At 38.1% G+C, this 18444-nt stretch overlaps 1 protein-coding gene across 1 annotated transcript in view; it reads right to left on the bottom strand.

The window, feature by feature from the left end:
• Nucleotides 1-18444, bottom strand: part of LOC134601732 (collagen alpha-1(VII) chain-like) — a 414484-nt gene that overhangs the window by 278795 nt on the left and 117245 nt on the right. Inside the window, exons 24-32 of the mRNA XM_063446237.1 lie at nucleotides 18039-18182; nucleotides 13462-13649; nucleotides 12977-13066; nucleotides 12286-12303; nucleotides 12124-12150; nucleotides 11253-11324; nucleotides 7182-7262; nucleotides 5455-5481; nucleotides 3610-3654 (exon numbers count right to left, since the gene is read on the bottom strand). Coding sequence (XP_063302307.1) covers nucleotides 3610-3654; nucleotides 5455-5481; nucleotides 7182-7262; nucleotides 11253-11324; nucleotides 12124-12150; nucleotides 12286-12303; nucleotides 12977-13066; nucleotides 13462-13649; nucleotides 18039-18182 — 692 coding nt within the window. The remainder of the gene's footprint in view (nucleotides 1-3609; nucleotides 3655-5454; nucleotides 5482-7181; nucleotides 7263-11252; nucleotides 11325-12123; nucleotides 12151-12285; nucleotides 12304-12976; nucleotides 13067-13461; nucleotides 13650-18038; nucleotides 18183-18444) is intronic.

Raw genomic sequence — 18444 nt, 5'->3', positions numbered from 1 at the left:
TGTGAGCAAGACGTTTGTGGCTGTCTAACTAGAATCAACATTTTATATATTTCTCCAACAAAGACAGACTGAAAGAGAAGGAGGTGGGAGTGCAGAGTATTAGAAGAGTAAGATTTAGAGGAGAGTTAGAGGAGAGTGAACAAGACTCAATAATGGTCATCATGCTAGCTCCCATCTGTATTCAGCACTCTTGAAATCTCCCACATTGATTACTCACCATCTTTCATTCTCAACTATTGCCTTGCTGAGAGACTGCTAGACTACCTAATACCTTTTTCTCCAGTCTTAATAAAGCTTCTCAATATTCTTATTCTTTTTCCTGTCTATTTTTTCTCTTTTTTTAAAAAAAGTACAACTTTTACTTCTAACCACCTCCACGTAACTCAATCTGCATTGCTCCTTCTGTACTTCCTTCATACCTTATTTCATCCCATGCCATCTTTTCACACATCTGCTTGTCCTCTCTTCCCTATTCTAAAACCCAAACGTCCAACACATATATTCAAGTCCCATTCCCATCTTATTTCTATGACAGACCTTTTCCTTTTAGCAGCTCTGATGTGTCTCCTAATCTTGGCCCCCCTGCATTTCACCATACCCACAGCTCCGCTAGAACAACCGGAAATCTCTTATATATACCCTGTAACTCAACTTCATCCCATTCCTTTTCCCTAGCTCATCTGAATGTTCTCTTACATTTGTTCTCTCATCCTTGGTGACTTTTATATCTCTATTAATCAACCTAGCGACTCAACAGCATCTAGACTTCTATCTATCACTTCCTCCTTTTGTCTCACTCAATGGACCACCTGCTCTTCACATATAGCCAGCAATATCATGCGACCTTGTTTTCCCTAACCTTTGCTCTGTTTCTAAGTTCTCTAAAACACCTTTCCCACTGTGTGAACACCATTGTCTACCACTATCAATGTGCCCCTTACTCAACATAATAAATCTAGCCTATCTTGGGCTATCAGAAACCTAAGATCACTTTATTGACATCACTTCTGTATAGAGTCTCCACTTTCTCCCCTCTCAACTCTCTCCTATCCTTCTCAACCTACCTCATACTATAGTTCTCCACTTGAAAAAGCCACTTTGGTGAAACACATTGTGGATATTTTATATTGTTTATTTTACATCAACAAAAGGTATTTTGGCTCCTTCCTATTGTGAGTGTGCCATTTTACTTTTTTATTTGTTACCATTTAATATTTTTACCTTCTACCAGGCATACGATTTTACTGTTCCAGTGAAGATTACTCCTAAAGAAGCCTAGGTGGGGATTATACCTCTTACGCCTACACATTGAGCAGTCTGCCCGCTCAATTAAATGTGAGTAACCATTCATTGTTTTATACTCCTGGTACCTTTTATACTGTGAGCACTATTGTTGTCTCTTTTATACTTTTTATGGTCTTTATACTGACGAAACACCTGTCTATCAACATCTCCTCACGTGTACTATAAGTGGGGATTGTACCACTGCAAGCTATTCATACCAGAGCTGGGTTTAAGCTCTAACAAATGTGAGTAGGACCATAAAGACTTATTTTATTGTTAATACTTTACTCTGGGATATGCTGCACCATTAGTCTTTTCTCTCTGTTTTTTATATACGGCTCCAAAGGATACCCTGATCTGGCTCTTTTATAGAAGAATTTCCTTGACAAACTGAGGCTATATCTTCTGGCAAGTTTTATATTGGGACTTTATATTGGACATTTTATTGTTGTTATTCTACTTTGGGCTGTTTTTTTATATTTTTTCTTATTTATGCTAGTGTTTTTCACTATTTTGGCGCTACCTCCATTCTTCTTGTTTGTACTATTCTAACTGTTTGTAGGGCTTAGACGGAGCCCTACTATCTGAGGTGTGCTGCCTATTTCTTTCAACATTTTTCTTTTTTTGGTTTGGTAAATTAGTGCTGATCCGTTTTTCTATTTTTCTATAGTTCTGTCCTGCTTACTGCTCGAGATATGGCTGCACCAATCGAAATTCACTCATGGCGTCAGTCATGCCCATAACCCTGGCACAACAAGCTCATCTGATATCTCCAATGATACTTCTGTACTGTTGTACATTGCTGGAGAAAGTCTTGCACGATGCTCATATTCATCTCTCCTCCCCTGGCCCCTCTCCTGCTCTCCTGGACCATATCCCAGATTGCCTCTCCTCCATCTCTAACTTGATGTATTCTTGTTGTCTAAAACTTAATCTTTCTAAAACTGAACTCCTCATCTATCCCTCAAATAGTGCTTCTCTATCAATCTCCCTGCAAGTTAATGGGACACTTATTACCCCAATCCCTCAAGCCCGCTGCCTTGGTGTTATTATGGATTCAAGCCTTACCTTTTCTCCTCACATCTAGTCTATCTCCAAACCCTGTAACTTCCACCTTAAAATGTGGCCTGCATTCATCCTTTTCTAGCTCAAAATACAACTAAGGCACATGTTCATGCATTCATCTTTTCCTGATTTGACTATTGCAACTCACTACTCATCGGCCTTCCAAATATCGGCCTTGTCCCTTTAGTCAGTAATGAATGTTGTAGCCAGGTTAATTTGCCTGACTGACCCCGGTACTCCCACACCTCACCCCTTTGCCAATCATTACATTGGCTTCCTGTACCATTTATGAGCCAATTTGCAAAGTACTGCCACCTACTTAAAAAGCCCTCACTAACTCCACTCCTCACTACTACTTTCCTCTTTACTCATCAAATACCTCTTTTCGTCCCCTTCACTCTGCAAATGACCTCTCCTGACATCTGTTTGTTCACACATTGTCAACTCTTATCTGCAAGATTTTCCAAGGGCTGCCCAGTTTCGTGGAACTCGCTACCCTATGCCATCAGATTCTACTCTAGCCTCCAGTCCTTTTAATAAATCACTGAAAATACACTCCTTTAGGAAAGCTTACCATCTTCCTGGGTGACACTTCTCATTTCACTGTTTTCTCGCCTGCATAGCCCAGCTCATTCTCTCTCCTGCCACTGTTCAGTTATTCCACACACCACTTGTACTAGCTTATTTTGACACAGGCGTCATTTCCATCAATCCCTCCCCCACTTTCACATGCTGTTATATCTCTTGTTTGTCTTCACCCCTTCCCTTGTAAGCTGTGAGCATGGTCCTCTATCTCTTTTCTCTGTTATATGACGTATGTAAATTACTTGTTGTCAAATAATTAACTTGTTTATTAATTGTAAAGCACTGTAAAATATGTTGGTGCTTTATTAATGATAATAATAATAAATAAGAAGATTGGAGAAAGGGAGAAGAAAGTAAAGAACGAGACAAAAGGTAGGTATCTGAAGAGTCCCATAATAATATATACAAAAATTGTAAAATTCACTGTTTTCCTATTTTTCACCCCATGAATGATTTATCTATTGCTTCTTTATCTAGTACTGTATAATTGAAGATACTTTGAAGACACCTTAATTAAAGATATAACATCATGCTAACTGCACTTACAGGACATAGTAATCCTTTTAAAATTAAAAAACATTTGTATTCTGCTTCATTAAAAATGTATGATATTATCATTATCATTATTAAAAGAGAGATATTCTATAAAAAATATTGTGTTAATAGACAACTCACCCTGTCCCCTTTCGGCCCAGGTTGTCCTGGATATCCTTGAGGGCCCTGCCATGAGAACAGTGTTTATTATATTCAGATGGTCACAAAATAGAAGCTTATAGGTTGTTTTATCATAAGAGACCTCAAACCCTTTGCATGTTTCCATATTAGTTGCTAAGCTAGACATGTGCAGCAGTGAAATTCACCAGTGAATGATTTCGGACTGAATAAAAATGTAATTAGTCTATCCCGAATTTCATCTGTAAACCATTCCAAATTTGTTAAAAAATAATTTGTTTTGCATGCGCAAAAAAAAAAGAAGCAAGGAGGGAGCAGGCAGCGCTACCAGCTGCCTCCTTGTAATAGAAACCATTCTTACCCCCACCCCTCCACCCCCCCGTATTAAAACCTATGGGGGTTACTATGACCCCCATATTAATAAAAGGGAGGTTAAATCCTCCGGCATGCCCCTACTAGTGGCATGCTGCAAATAGGGGCATGTCGCCTAAACAGCGAGCAGCCAGTGGCTATTTAAAACTGGGTATAAATCCAGTATGGGGGTCACTTTGACCTCCATATTATTAAAAGGGAGGTTAAATTGTCATTTAAAACTACTAGTGACTAGGCAGCAATTGCTGCCTAGTCGCTAGTGCAATAAGTCTGTTTTTTTCTTTTGTGGCTTTTTTTTTTTTGGAGCTCAGGTATTTTTTTTAACACTTGCGATGGATATTATAGATTTTTATTTGGCCTTTTTTGGGGCTGAAGAAAGAAAAGAAGAAAGGAGACATCTAATGGTAAGTATGAAATTTTATTTTACAGGGTTAGTTTATTGCCCCTCCCCCTCACTATTATTAGAGTGAGGGGGTAGGTAGGGTATTTTTATTGGGGGGGGGGGGGTGACTAGGGGCTTTGCGACCCCTAGTCACTTTATTATTTGTGGTCCCCACCCGCTGGTAGTACTGCCGGGTCCCTCCTTTTTTTTTTTTGACACATGCACACTGTTATTTCTCCGTGCTGTGGGGGTTAATTCCCCTGCAGCACGGAGTCTATTAAACAAACTTAACAAAAAGGTAATGCATTCGGCATTTCCCCTTTCGTTTCGTTTATATTTCGTATGTAGGGCTTTCATTTACATTTTAGTAAACGAATACGAAAAAAAAACTTTTCAGGCGAAATGCACATGTCTACTAAAAACCTATTTAGTCCTAGAATATAGCTTACTACAGGTAACAAGACACTGTACTGGGATAGAATACAAATGCATAACTTCAGAAATGGTAATAAATATAACACTATGAAGTATAGTTCTGGCCAACAGTATAGTACCTGTGTGTAGGTTTAGGTTATTCCACTTTGTAAGTACACATTAGATTCTATAGCTAATAATGTTCTAATTTTTTACATAATATTGGTCATAATTTATAATATTGGTCATAAGAAAGTATATAATACTGGTGATATAGCCTTAATTTATAGCATTACTTTATTCCAATTTTGTATTGATTTTGTGATAAGCAATATAAAGAATTTTGCATGCATCTTTTATTCTTATTTATATTGCCATTTGTACTAACGAACAAGTAATACATTAAGTTATTCTAGAAACATTCAGTCAATACGGTTTAATAATAAATACAACTACTGAAATCTAACTTTTACACTTTTTCATTTGCAGCGCAGAAGAGATCTTGAGATATCAGACATTTTAACATATAAAAATGTTGAGGCCTTGTACAGTAAGTCAATTGACTAATCCTGGCTGCCAGTATTTTTTATTTAAACAACCCAATCCATAATGAATAATGATTAATAAAGCTTTTGCTGTAATGTTACATTGTTTCACATATTACTTATGAAAATACTTACACTATCACCTTGAAAGCCTTTATGTCCCTAGAGACAACAAAAATTTGTTTAGTTAGTTAATAAAAACATTGTACTATTACAAGGACAAATATTTTAATATTATTTTCTAAACTACACATGTACACTGTATGTACACATTAAAAATTTCCCATATTAGTATCTCAAAGCTTACAGCGCTTAGAGAATGCTTAAAGGGACACTATAGTCACCAGAACCATTACAGTTTAATGTAGTTGTTCTGGTGAGTATAGTCAGTCCGTGCAGGCATTTTTTTGTTTTTGTATTCTTTATTTTTGTAGTACTTAGAGTAACAAGCATGCCTATATCGCCACAACAGCAGATACAAGCCGCTGAGATATCACAAAATAAACAATATCATGGCATTAAATGACAGCACATTTTTGAAATTAATATAGGAATAGTAAATGAACAGTGCATGCGTGACACATAAACAGTTAATAGCATAGATTGGTTATATGCACTCTATTTGAGTCAAGTTTTGTTATCTTCATGTGTGCCGTGCAGGTATTTTGCAGCAAACACTGTCTTTTTTACATTAAAGCCTAAGGGCACCTACAGTGGCTACTCCTCAGATGGCCACCAGAGGTGCTTCCTGGGGCAGTGCTGCACACTGTGCCGCACTGACATTCAGTGTCTCCACCCTCTGCATGGAGGCACTGTAATTTTCTCATAGAGATGCATTGATTCAAGAATAGGAGATGCTATGGGGCAGAGCAGGAGACTGGAATAAAGGTAAGATTTTACAATATTTAGGGACGCTGGGGGGAGCAGCAAAGCTAGATAGTCTTTTTGACACTATAGAATCAGAAATACATGTGTTTCTGGCCCTATATTATTTTCTTTAATGTATATGTATGTGCCATGGTCACATCATGGGAATAAAACAATTCCAAAGTATTGGATGATCTATTTTTAGATATGTGCATCCCTATTTTGGTCAGCATGACTAAATGAGCTCTAGAAGCATTTATATGTATGTTGAATGCCACAGCAATAAAGGCATCTGAAATGAAATTAAATATTGATGAAGATATATTAATGAGAACGACAATGTAAAGAATAAAATGCTACAGAGACATTCTAATTATTACAACATAAAATAAATACTTTAATACCATATTTGTGTGGATTAAGTTATAATATTACTTTTTATTACATATATTTCAAATACTATTGATCTAATAAAACATAGAACTGGGAAATGTCAGGAACTGACCAAGAATTTCACCCAAAACGCCAAAAATCTTTCCAACTAGTCTTACCGTTTGGATACCCAAGATTTAAAATGTCAACTCCTAGTTTTAGTGCAAACACTGCACATTTCTACTAATTCACTTTGGGATATTTTATTTTGGATTGTTCACAACAGAAATATATTTTAAACTTAAAATGACACATTTACAATATACTATACTGATAAGAGTCATGCAAATGTTTTAGGTCCATGATAATGGGATGTAAATCATATAATCTGTGAAATGCAAAATTCACTTCCAAATTACTTCATAAATGTATAAATAACCCTTAGATACATGATTTCCCGGTGAGTCATTTATTTGGTTTTCCACTATTACCTTTATATAGCATCTTGATAACAACACAGACGTCCCCTTACTTAAGTCAGGATAACTTAGCTAAACTATATCTGTCATTTAGACATAATAACTAAACCACTGTAAATTACAGTAGTATATCAATGTAGTTACCATCAGACCAGGTGGTCCTGGAGGTCCAGTTCGACCAGGTCTTCCAGGGAGTCCAGGAACCCCATCTTGCCCAGGGAGACCCTAAAATAAAGTCATTGAAGGTGTTTTACACGCAGAAATCTGGTTTGTAAAGATAAATTATTAAATCAAATGATTTAATTAGAAAATAAATATTGTTCCCCAAAACACATGGGTCTTGTAACAGTTTATGAACAATGTTACTTTTAGTAATGTCTAATACAGTGTTTCAAATTTGCAGTCCAATGGACATTAAAATTACTAGCTACTGCAAGCCTGCAGAATCCACGTCACAGTAACCAAGGGTGAATTTCTACTTACCAAGCCTACATTTTCACTCACCAATGGCTAGTGTGCAAGTGGAAATCAGCACAGTAAATCCAGGGTAGGGCGTGGGGTTTAATATTTCCAGACATCATTAAAGTGGTCTCTATCAAGATGGCCACAGTGTTGGCAAGTCTTATCAAAGTGATAACTGAAATAATTATTCTACTAGTGTATCAATCAGGTTATGATTCCTAAGATGACAGTAGTACATGTGTATTATACATACTATGGCAATGTATCTCAAACATATCTCAAACATATCTGCACTTCTTGACATCATATGTGATTCTGGCCTCATCTTTGAGCCTCACATCCAGGGCCGGACTGGCCTACCAGAAAATTTCCCAGTGGAACGTCGGCACCTGGGACCGGGCAGACAGCTGGGTGTGCTGGAGGTAACAGGGGAAGCTGTGCTGGTGGCCACAGGGGGCTGTGCTGGTGGAGCAGAGCCAGTACAGCTCCTTCTGCGGCTGCCAGCACAACTTCGCCTGCGGCCGCCAGCACACCATGTAGCAATAATGTGTGTCAGTCTGTCAGTGTGAGTGTATGTGTGTGTGTCTGTCTGTCTGTCTGTCATGGTGTGTGTGTGTGTGTGAGTGTCTGTCTGTCATTGTGTGTGTGTGTATGTGTCATGGTGTGTATGTCTGTGTCATGGTGTGTGTCTGTGTCATGGTGTGTGTCTGTGTCATGGTGTGTGTCTGTGTCATGGTGTGTGTGTGTGTGTCTGTCAAGGTGTGTGTGTCATGGTATATGTGTGTATCATGGTGTGTGTCTGTCATGGTATATGTGTGTGTCTGTCGTGGTATATATGTGTGTCTGTGTCTGTCATGGTGTATGTGTGTGTTTTTGTGTGTTTAAAAATAGTGTTTTTACTCACTTTTTTTTTTCCCACGCCAAGCTTGTCTTCCCTCAACTGGCCCTGCCTCTATGGCTGAGATCATAAAGCTTGATGATCTCAACCAATCCAATGCTTTGCCATAGGATTTATTCAAAAAAGGGTCTGCGCTGAATGTAGATATATATCTCTTTTTAACTATTTGTACCAATAAATTAATTTTTTTAATACCTTCTAATCCTGGCATCCTGACTCTACTATTTCAAGCGAGGACCAAAAGAATCCTAGGTGGGGAATATACCACCAGCGCCCTATTCATTGAGCAGTGAGCCTGCTCAGAAAAATGTGAGTACATCTCCTCCATTTATAAAGTATTCTAATATTCTTTGCTACAGTGAGCATTATATTTGCCATGTTTACCTTTCTGGTTTGGAATTATCACCACTGAAAATATATGGAGAAACTACAGTAAGGGAAAAAAGTATTTGATCCCCTGCTGATTTTGAACGTTTGCCTACTGACAGAGAAATGATCAGTCTATAATTTTAATGGTAGGTGCAGAAAAACGCATGTCAAAAAAGTTCTAAATTGATTTGCAAGTCAATGAGTGAAATAAGTATTCGACCCCTTTGACTTAGTACTTGGTGGCAAAACCCTTGTTGGCAATCACAAAGGTCAGACGTTTCTTTTAGTTGGTCAGCAGGTTTGCACACATCTCAGGAGGGATTGTGTCCCACTCCTCTTTGCAGATCCTCTCCAAGTCATTAAGATTTTGAGGCTGAAGTTTGGCAACTCGAACCTTCAACTCCCTCCACAGATTTTCTATGGGATTAAGGTCTGGAGACTGGCTAAGCCACTCCAGGACCTTAATGTGCTTCTTCTAGAGACACTCCTTTGTTGCCTTGGCTATGTGTTTTGGGTCATTGTCATGCTGGAATACCCATCCAAGACCCATTTTCAATGCCCTGGCTGAAGGAAGGCGGTTCTCACCCAAGATTTGGCGGTACATGGCCCCGCCCATCGTACCTTTGATGCAGTGCAGTTGTCCTGACCCCTTAGCAGAAAAAACACAAAGCATAATGTTTCCACCTCCATGTTTGACACTGGGGATGATGTTCTTGGGGTCATAGGCAGCATTCCTCCTAGTCCAAACACGTCGAGTTGAGTTGATGCCGAAGAGCTCGATTTTGGTCTCATCTGACCACAACACTTTCACCCAGTTCTCCTCTAAATCATTCAGATGTGCATTGGCAAACTTCAGATGGGCCTGTACATGTGCTTTCTTGAGCAGGAGGACCTTGCGGGCACTGCAGGATTTCAGTCCTTCACAGCGTAGTGTATTACCATTTGTTTTCTTGGTGACTATGGTCCCAGCTGCCATGAGATCATTAACAAGATCCCCCCGTGTAGTTCTTGGCTGATTCCTCCCTGCTCTCATGATCATTGAAACTCCACAAGGTGAGATCTTGAATGGAGCACAAGACCGAGGGAGACTGACAGTTATTTTATGTTTCTTCCATTTGCGAATAATCGCACCAACTGTTGTCACCTTGTCACCAAGCTGCTTGGCGATGGTCTTGTAGCCCATTCCAGCCTTGTGTAGGTCTACAATCTTGTCCCTGACATCCTTGGACAGTTCTTTGGTCTTGACCATGGTGGAGAGTTTGGAATCTGATTGATTGATTGCTTCTGTGGACATGTGTCTTTTATACAGGTAACAAGCTGAGATTAGGAGTAATCCTTTTAAGAGAGTTTAATATCAGCTCGTTACCTGTATAAAAGATACCTGGGAGTTGGAAATCTTGCTGATAGATAGGGGATCAAATACTTATTTCACTCATTGACATGCAAATCAATTTGTAACTTTTTTGACGAGTTTTTTGGGGGATTTTGTTTTGTTATTCTGTTTCTCACTGTTAAAATACACAAAAGATTAAAATTATAGACTGATCATTTCTTTGTCAGTGGGCAAATGTTCCAAATTAGCAGGAGATCAAATACGTTTTTCCCTCACTGTACACACACTGACACTCAGATACACACACAGATATACACATACTGGCACATACACTCAGATACATACTGGCACACACACATATTGACATGCACACAAGTCATACTTTATAGATTTGCAGCCACCCTCCTCTTAGCTTACCTTTGTGTCAAGGAGGGTGGCTTGCTTGGAGTTGTGGTCCTGGCTCAGGCTGATGAGAGTAAGCATGCAGCGGCAGCTCACTCCAGCCATTTCCTCTGCCTGCTTCCATCCTGCTTTCTTCTGCTCTGCTGCCTCCTTATTTCAGACCTCCAGGGCAGCTCTCTGTGAAGCAGGGAGGAAGTGGCTGTCACTTCCTCCTTTCCTGCTGATATCACAGGGGCTTAGTCGGCTCTTTACGAGCCCCTGTGTAACAAGTAATATGGGAGTGTTAGGAGGCACAAATCATACACAATATAATGGAAATCACACATACGTATCAGATTGTGTGTGTGATTTCCGGGATATTGTGTATGATCTGCTGGTGTCAGGGAGTCGCATTCAACATGCGGAAGTCTCCCGAAAAATACCGGAAGACTTGGGATGTCTGAGCGCTGCTTCACTCCCACCTTATTTGATTGCTATTTCCTGTCCTATTGTGTTTTATACCCCACCTCCTATAGACTGTAAGCTCGTTTGAGCTGGGTCCTATTAATTGTCCTATTTATAGTTAAATCCCTCCTCTTATAATAATGTAAAGTGCTACGGAATCTGTTGGCACGATATAAATCGCAATAATAATAATAATAATAATGATAACAGAGGTTCCCATAAATATTTACAATGTTATTTTTTGCTGTAGTAATACTGGTATTACTTTCATGTACTACATACTTTGAAAACTGCATATTTTACTTACTCGTTCTCCCTTCTCTCCTTTTGAATTTAAATTAAAGGGATCAAATCCACCAGTCTGCAAACCTGTGAAACTCTAACAAATAAGAACATATAAAAGCACAATAATAAATCCACTGCCCAAACACAAAATAAATAAAAATCACTTTTAGAAGATATATCCCAAATCAAAACATGCAAGAAATTAAATATGCATTTTTCATTAGGGGTATATCTAAAAAACAGCTTGTAAAACATACAATTCTCATGTCTGCTGAATTTGCTAGCACCCCCCTCCCCTTCAAAGACTTCCTGTGACTGTTCAATCACAAACTTCCCAAAGCTGCTCAATGAGAAGTCTTTGCAAGGTAGGTGCTTTGGGCTATTGCTGCTTTTTGAGTTAAGCTTGACTGAGCTAATCAAACCAGGAAGTAACATGACCTAATGTCTACTTGAAAGCCAGGGGGGTGTAACCAAGTTATTTTTTTATGAAAATGAATAAAAAAAGGACACACTCTTGTTTTAGGGGTCTGTAGTGTCCATTTAATATAAATTCTAACTACATTATGTCCAAATTCTCATTTGTTTGGGCTTGGATTATATCAGGATTCTGAGATTAATATGTTTCACCCTTTAATATCCCTACAAAACCTGCTTTAAATATATTTAATGTTCTCCACGCTCAATATGTGACAATATGTGACAAATTACAGAGAGGTTTTAAAGTTGTTTTTTTTTAATTTAGGAAATATGATTCTAACAATAATTTAGCAATGACTATTTGATAAAGAGTACTGTACTAAAATGTACCCAGCATGATCTGGTCCTGACAGTGTGCCTAGATCTGTAAACCATTTCCTGCCCTATACAAATGAGTAAAGAGTGAGTCAACTCACCGAATCTCCTGGTGGTCCCCTCACACCCTGTAAATGCAAGAAAGGAAATGCAGGTAATTGAGCCCCAATTTATAGCTTATTTGGTTAGCTTAGGCTTTATCTTCAGGCTTCAATAATAATTTACAGATTATTATTGACAATAGAATAGAGAATAATAATTACCTTTTCTCCCTTTTGACCCTGCAAAAAATGAAATAAATTTATTATTTTTGTCAATATTAATATAAATAAGCAACATTCCCTTAAGAGCTTATGATATATGTGAGCAATCCTTTTAAGTAAAATATTATTTTAAATGAATGTACGTGGTGTGTGGTGCGTATGTGATGTTATGGGTTGCTACAGCATGTAATCCAAAACAGAGTTAAAGAGAACAGACTAAAAATCAATCAGGTTGACCGAGAGTTAGCCATCCTAGTAAGTTTTATCTCACAGGTGCCATAATAGAGGGGACATTACACTATTTGCATGTCAGACTGATCCCACTCAAAAGGACAATTCAGAACTGAAATGCTAATCAGGTTATTTATTTTTTTGTTTAGTTATAGTTTAAAACTGTGGTATATAATATTGTCGTAAAAGTAATAGAATATACCAAACAAATTATGGAAAACAATATCTGTTTTTATTATATCTTTACATAATTTTATGAAAAATAGTCAACAAAACCCAGTATAGATGGCAAGATTAATATAGCTTCAATTAAAAATTAAAGTATGTGTGGAAACTGCTAAGCAGTAAGTCGTCAGTCGGTAAATGTAGTATTAATTGCTGTAGTGCTCTGCTCTAAAGCAGTATGGTTCACGGGGTACATATACACACAAATGATAATATTCAACGACAGAAATATTACTTTAGTACAAGATGTATCACAAGACCCCTCTCGATTTCCTGATGGTGGTTCTGGCGCCCGAGGCTCCTTTTCCTCCTCCTGATTGACAAACTGGAAATTAGATAACTGTAATTAAGAAGACACCACCACCAAACACCCATGCAGGAAGATATATTTTTGACTAACTGCATTTCTGTCTTAGATAAACTAATGAATGGAAGTTTCTTGTCAGATTTAAACAAACAATAGGGCAAGCTGTAAAGTATATCTGGCTACCTCGGCACATCTGCGGCATGCCGAGTGTAAATCTTACAGTGTTTGTGTTTTTTTCATATAGCGCCTCTTTCTACCAGGATGTAAAGCTCTTAATGTGATCTGTATAGAACAAAATAGCATGCAACCAAAAACACCTTGTGTGTAGTGTGGTGCACTGATATTAAATACCATGCATTTAAAGTATGGTTAAATATTAGTAATACTTACTAGACTGGTGACTTGACACTCACCTCAATAGTATGTTTTTCAGGAGGTTGTTCCTGTTCAGAACAAATCTTCTCTATCAGGTCCTGAATAATTAGTGGGAATTCATCAAAGCTGCTAATAAAGAAGATGTTCTCCAAATTACGGTGCATCATGATACCCTTCAGCTCATCCATGTCTGCTCCACCCACTCCCACAGCAAGCATCCGCACCCCTGTAAGGAAGTTTAAATAGCATGATGGATAAGTATTAAATGAAGAGGGTACTACTAAGTAATGATTTAGAAATGACAACAGGACTATAGATCCAGAATAAACACATATGAATGTGATAGAAAGAAAGATAGATAGAAATATATATATATATAGATAGAGAGAGATTTTTTTGTCAATCAATTTTTTTATTCAGATGATAGCATATAACGTGCAAAAGATATATAGATAGAAACAGCATACAACAAAATATTTAGGTGCATAATACAAATAATATGGTATAGGTTAAACGGTAGATAAAAACATCTAATGTTATAATAGGTACGATGTTGAGCAAAATAACAGTGTGAGTGGATAAACAGATATAAGACAGAAGTGCATCTTAGAAAAAAGGCATAAAAAATAAAACAAACAGAAAATGACGCTGCACAAGATGAAAACCAGGGATACATCATAAAAGATCCGATGCCCAACTATGGGCAACGGACTCACAGTTGGATAATTCCAAGCTAATGGAGACCTGAAGTTTAATAAAACCTGCTGTGTGACACTTCACATAAGATCCACATGGTCTCCCAAAAGCAGTGGCTGCAATCTTGAAAGGCTATACGAAAGTAATCCCCAGGATCATGAGCCCAAATTCAGCTCCAAACCCTCTCAGGCTCTGTCCCGAGCATATCAACTCCAGAGTTATTTGTAGAAGTAGAACTCGTCTTTATCCAAAAGTAATGGGGACTTGGAGAGAGTCGAACTGATTAAGTGATCTGGCAACAGTACCCACAGTAATGACACTTATGAGCATACAAGTAGGTTGCTTCCCTGTCCCCGTAGAGGAGAATGTACCCTCTGCCACCTTACCTTTATGCAGGACAGGAAATTTACAAAGACATAGTCCAGCTTGGACATGATAGTCGCAATGGGTGTTGTGCTTAGGTCACTGATTTCAACCTCCATCATCTTGGGAGCAACGAGGGCCCGCCAACATAGTGGGCGTCTGGTAGTGATAGATGTACTCCTAGGACTGGGATAACCTCTGCTGGTCTAAAGTGTGGGGAGCAGAGACACTGGATCTGGCCAGCTGGATAAGGCGCCAAGAGGCAGTAAAGATCTCGATCTGGGAAATCCAGGTGAATAAAGCAGCATACGTGGTATCCACAGATTTGCTGGGATGCCCAATGCTCGGTTGTGGCAAGATCAACAATCTAATAAGAGTTATTTATCAAAGTCCATGCTGAACAAAGGAGCTCATTCAACAGGTAATGTGATCTACTTGGATATTTATACAGTCCCACACAAAAAATGAAATCAATTGGCCATGATGAAAATTTGTGTTCTTGACTTAAAGATAGAGAGTTCAGAGAGTAGTTGTAAATGGAAAATGTTCTACTTGGACAAAAGTGGTAAATGGAGTGCCTCAGAGGTCTGCCCTGTGTCCACTTCTCTTTAATCTATTTATAAATAATCTTGCAGTAAAAGTCTGTTGTCGATCTTTGCTGATGACACAAAACTGGGTAAAATAGTACAGTCTGAACATGATATAACCTCTTTACAGAGGTGTAAAGGATCCTGCTATCCGTGCAGCGCTGATCCCTGTAGCGTCTCCCGAAATCCAAGCTTAGTAGAGTAAAGTAGTTATTACAGCTCCCAATCCCCCAAACATGAGTCGAGACTTCATGAAGGGGTAAAATGATCTGGTTTATTGATGGCCAAACTCAGCCCTTTTATAATGGTCTCCCAGCAAGGGAACTCCCACATGGGACCTTGTGGAAGACTGTGACAAAATATACAGAACCAATCAGTGTACAGTACAATTATTAAACACACCCACAGTAACAGTGCAAACCCCCCTCTCTATCCTGGAGATAATTAACTTAAGTGGTTGAAGGGAACCTAATTATCTCCAGGTAGAGAAAAACATGTCCTTTTTATATTTTAACAAAACTGTATTAAAATCTATAACTTATATTTAGCTGAACGTATTCTCCATGTTCCACACACCCCCAGATAGCTTGGATCTGAGCGCACAATATAGACGAATAGCGCTCAGATCCCACGAACACAGTTCTCAATATCGTCGAGTAAAGTTTTAGTTCACCAGTTGTTCGGGAGATTGAATCCCGAAAAGAGTTCTATAATTGCAGCTACCTGGGGTCGGTCTATCTTGTATAAAAGGAAAGTCCCGAACAGTAAAGTGGTTAACGTGTTCGGGAGTTATTAGCCGTATGAACGAGGACTTGGTACTCGTCAGCGGTGTGCGGCTGAATAAGTGTCCGAAAATAGTTCCAGAGGATTGATGCCTTTCCACCACTGAGCGTTCGACGACTTTAAAATGGTAACCGCCACGTGTTCGTCAAACGAACGGGGACCACCATGCCTTTCATCAATTATCTTGCGGTTAACCACAAGATCTGGGTGGTAAATGAGCGGCACACAACCTCAGTGGGAGGTCGGGTGGTTCGGTAAGTTGTTCGGTTCTTTGAAACTGCATGAATTAGCCATACATATGCATGATTAAACGAAATGCTGTTTCTCTGAGGCTGTTAAAACAGGGATTTCATTACAAGAGGTATTTGGATAAATTGGGAAACTGGGCAGGCAAGTGGCAGATGAGATTAAATACAGATAAATATAAAGTCATGCATTTTGGAATAGGGAACCACAAGTCCCTAAGTTTCCAAGTTATGGATAACATTAAATGAAAAGAACTTGGGAACAATTATAGATCACAAGCTAGGCAACAGTATGCAATGCTAGTCTGCCATTGCAAAAGCTAATAAGGTGCTTTCGTGTAAAAAACATTTTTTATTGATTCATGTGACCAAAATATCCTTTTGCCTCTTTAAAAATCAATGATTAGACCCTACTTTGAAAATGAGATGCAATTTTGGGCACCAGTTTTAAAGAAGGATATTGCAGAACTAGGTTATGATGCTAGGCTATGTGTACAGTGAATGGTCCGACTGACTACTGAGGGCAGAAAGGACAGTGATTAATGAAGATGTTTGACTAAAGTAAGTACGTAAGTAAAGGAGAGAGACTAATTCAATCATTTAAAATTTTCTATTATATTATATTCATTCAGGACTATTGTTAAATACCACAAAGGTACAAAAGTCAATTCACCGTTAGAAGTTTACATTTGGACAGTCCTGCTCTAATGACTTGAAATTAATCCAAGTTACAAGCATTAATTATGCTCAGAAAATGTACACACAGTGGTGATTTTGAGTTTATATTAAATACTGTGAATACTGTGAAATGGATTATGTTTACGAATAACTCTGCCTGGCATACATCTGCTTTTCATAAAAGTAGCTTTTCTGTAATTAAGCACTAGAAAGTGTGCAACTTTTTAAAACATGTGCTAACGGCATGCCGTGAAATATGTATGTGTTTGTTAATATACTCATTATGATGAATGGAGATGAAAACAGATTAAACTTTACTACCAAGATGGAAAGTATTTTTTATTTACTTTGATAAATGCTTGTTCAAAGTTGTGTGTGTTTCCTGAAACACCAACGTTTTGCAGTTTAACTCAATGATTCCGAACACAGCCTTCAAAGCACAATAGAATACAGGATTTAGGCATTACCCAGTTATGTTCCAATCTAGATATTTAGAATTATTTACTAAAGTGAGAATTTAAAGTGAATTTAAAATTTAAGGTCAAAGTTAAAAAAAAAGCCCAGAGAGACCATGTATTTTTAATATTTTCAAACTTTTATGTAAAGATAACAAGTTATTGTCTTGAGAAAACAAGTTGTTTTCTTTCCATAACAAGTGAGAAAAATATTTTTAAAAATTCAGGGCCTCTCTGGGCTTCCATACAAGGTAGCTGAGCTTAAAGAACAGCTGCGTGAGAGACCTTTTCTAGTTTAGCTATAATGACCTTAAAATTGAAATGTAGTTTAATTTTACTATGAATTATCACTTCAACGACCACTGGTTTGGACCACTGGTTTGCCTTGAGAACTAGGTTGAGTAGCAATGCTTGAGACAATACAATTCTCCTTTTCTCATGAATATGCACCTATAGGAACTGTCACTACAATGGAAGCATACTACAATATCATACTGAAATGGAATGTGAAAAGTAAGGGATGTTAGGAGATGCAAAGTGATAAATAATAATATCAAATAATTTTGCCAGGAAAGGAACATTTAGTGTTTCACTATCTTGCAAGCACAGTCAGGGATTCCTATGTTAAAATTTCCCAACTTAACACTACGATTTTATTGACCTAGGAAGGATGAGAGGCCGAGCACGCCTTGTCAGGAGATAGTGCAACTGTTTCTCAATCCATTTTGCTTTCTTGCTGATTGCTTGAGAAAGCCAGATATAAGTTTTACATTTTAAATAAGATTAGTTTAAACATTGAAACCTTTACCTAATGCGTGAGCTATTTTGGCCGGCTGTAAGACATTGTCTTGAGACCTTCCGTCAGTCACCAGCACCAGTGTATGAGGAGATGAGGGCCTCATTCCTTTTGATACTTGAAACATCTCCTTCAGTACATGTCCAATACCACGACCTGAATGTGAGCAAAGTAAAGTAAGTACCATATGACCACTGAATTGCATCATACGAGTGACTTTTAAAATGTGAATGCAAACTACAAATACAGTAAACAGACTGTGTAAGTCAATCAGAATATAGCACCATTTCTCTATGTCTATTCTCTGCTATGATATCCTTCAGCTTAAAAAAACTCAAGTTAGAGTATAAACTAAACTGGGACCTATGTTGTAAAAAATCTGAAAATGTGAACCTTTATTTCCCAAACACTAGTCTAG

This window comes from Pelobates fuscus, chromosome 3 (genome assembly GCF_036172605.1).
Source record: "Pelobates fuscus isolate aPelFus1 chromosome 3, aPelFus1.pri, whole genome shotgun sequence".
NCBI lineage: Eukaryota > Metazoa > Chordata > Amphibia > Anura > Pelobatidae > Pelobates > Pelobates fuscus.
This window is presented reverse-complemented; position numbering and strand designations above follow the sequence as displayed.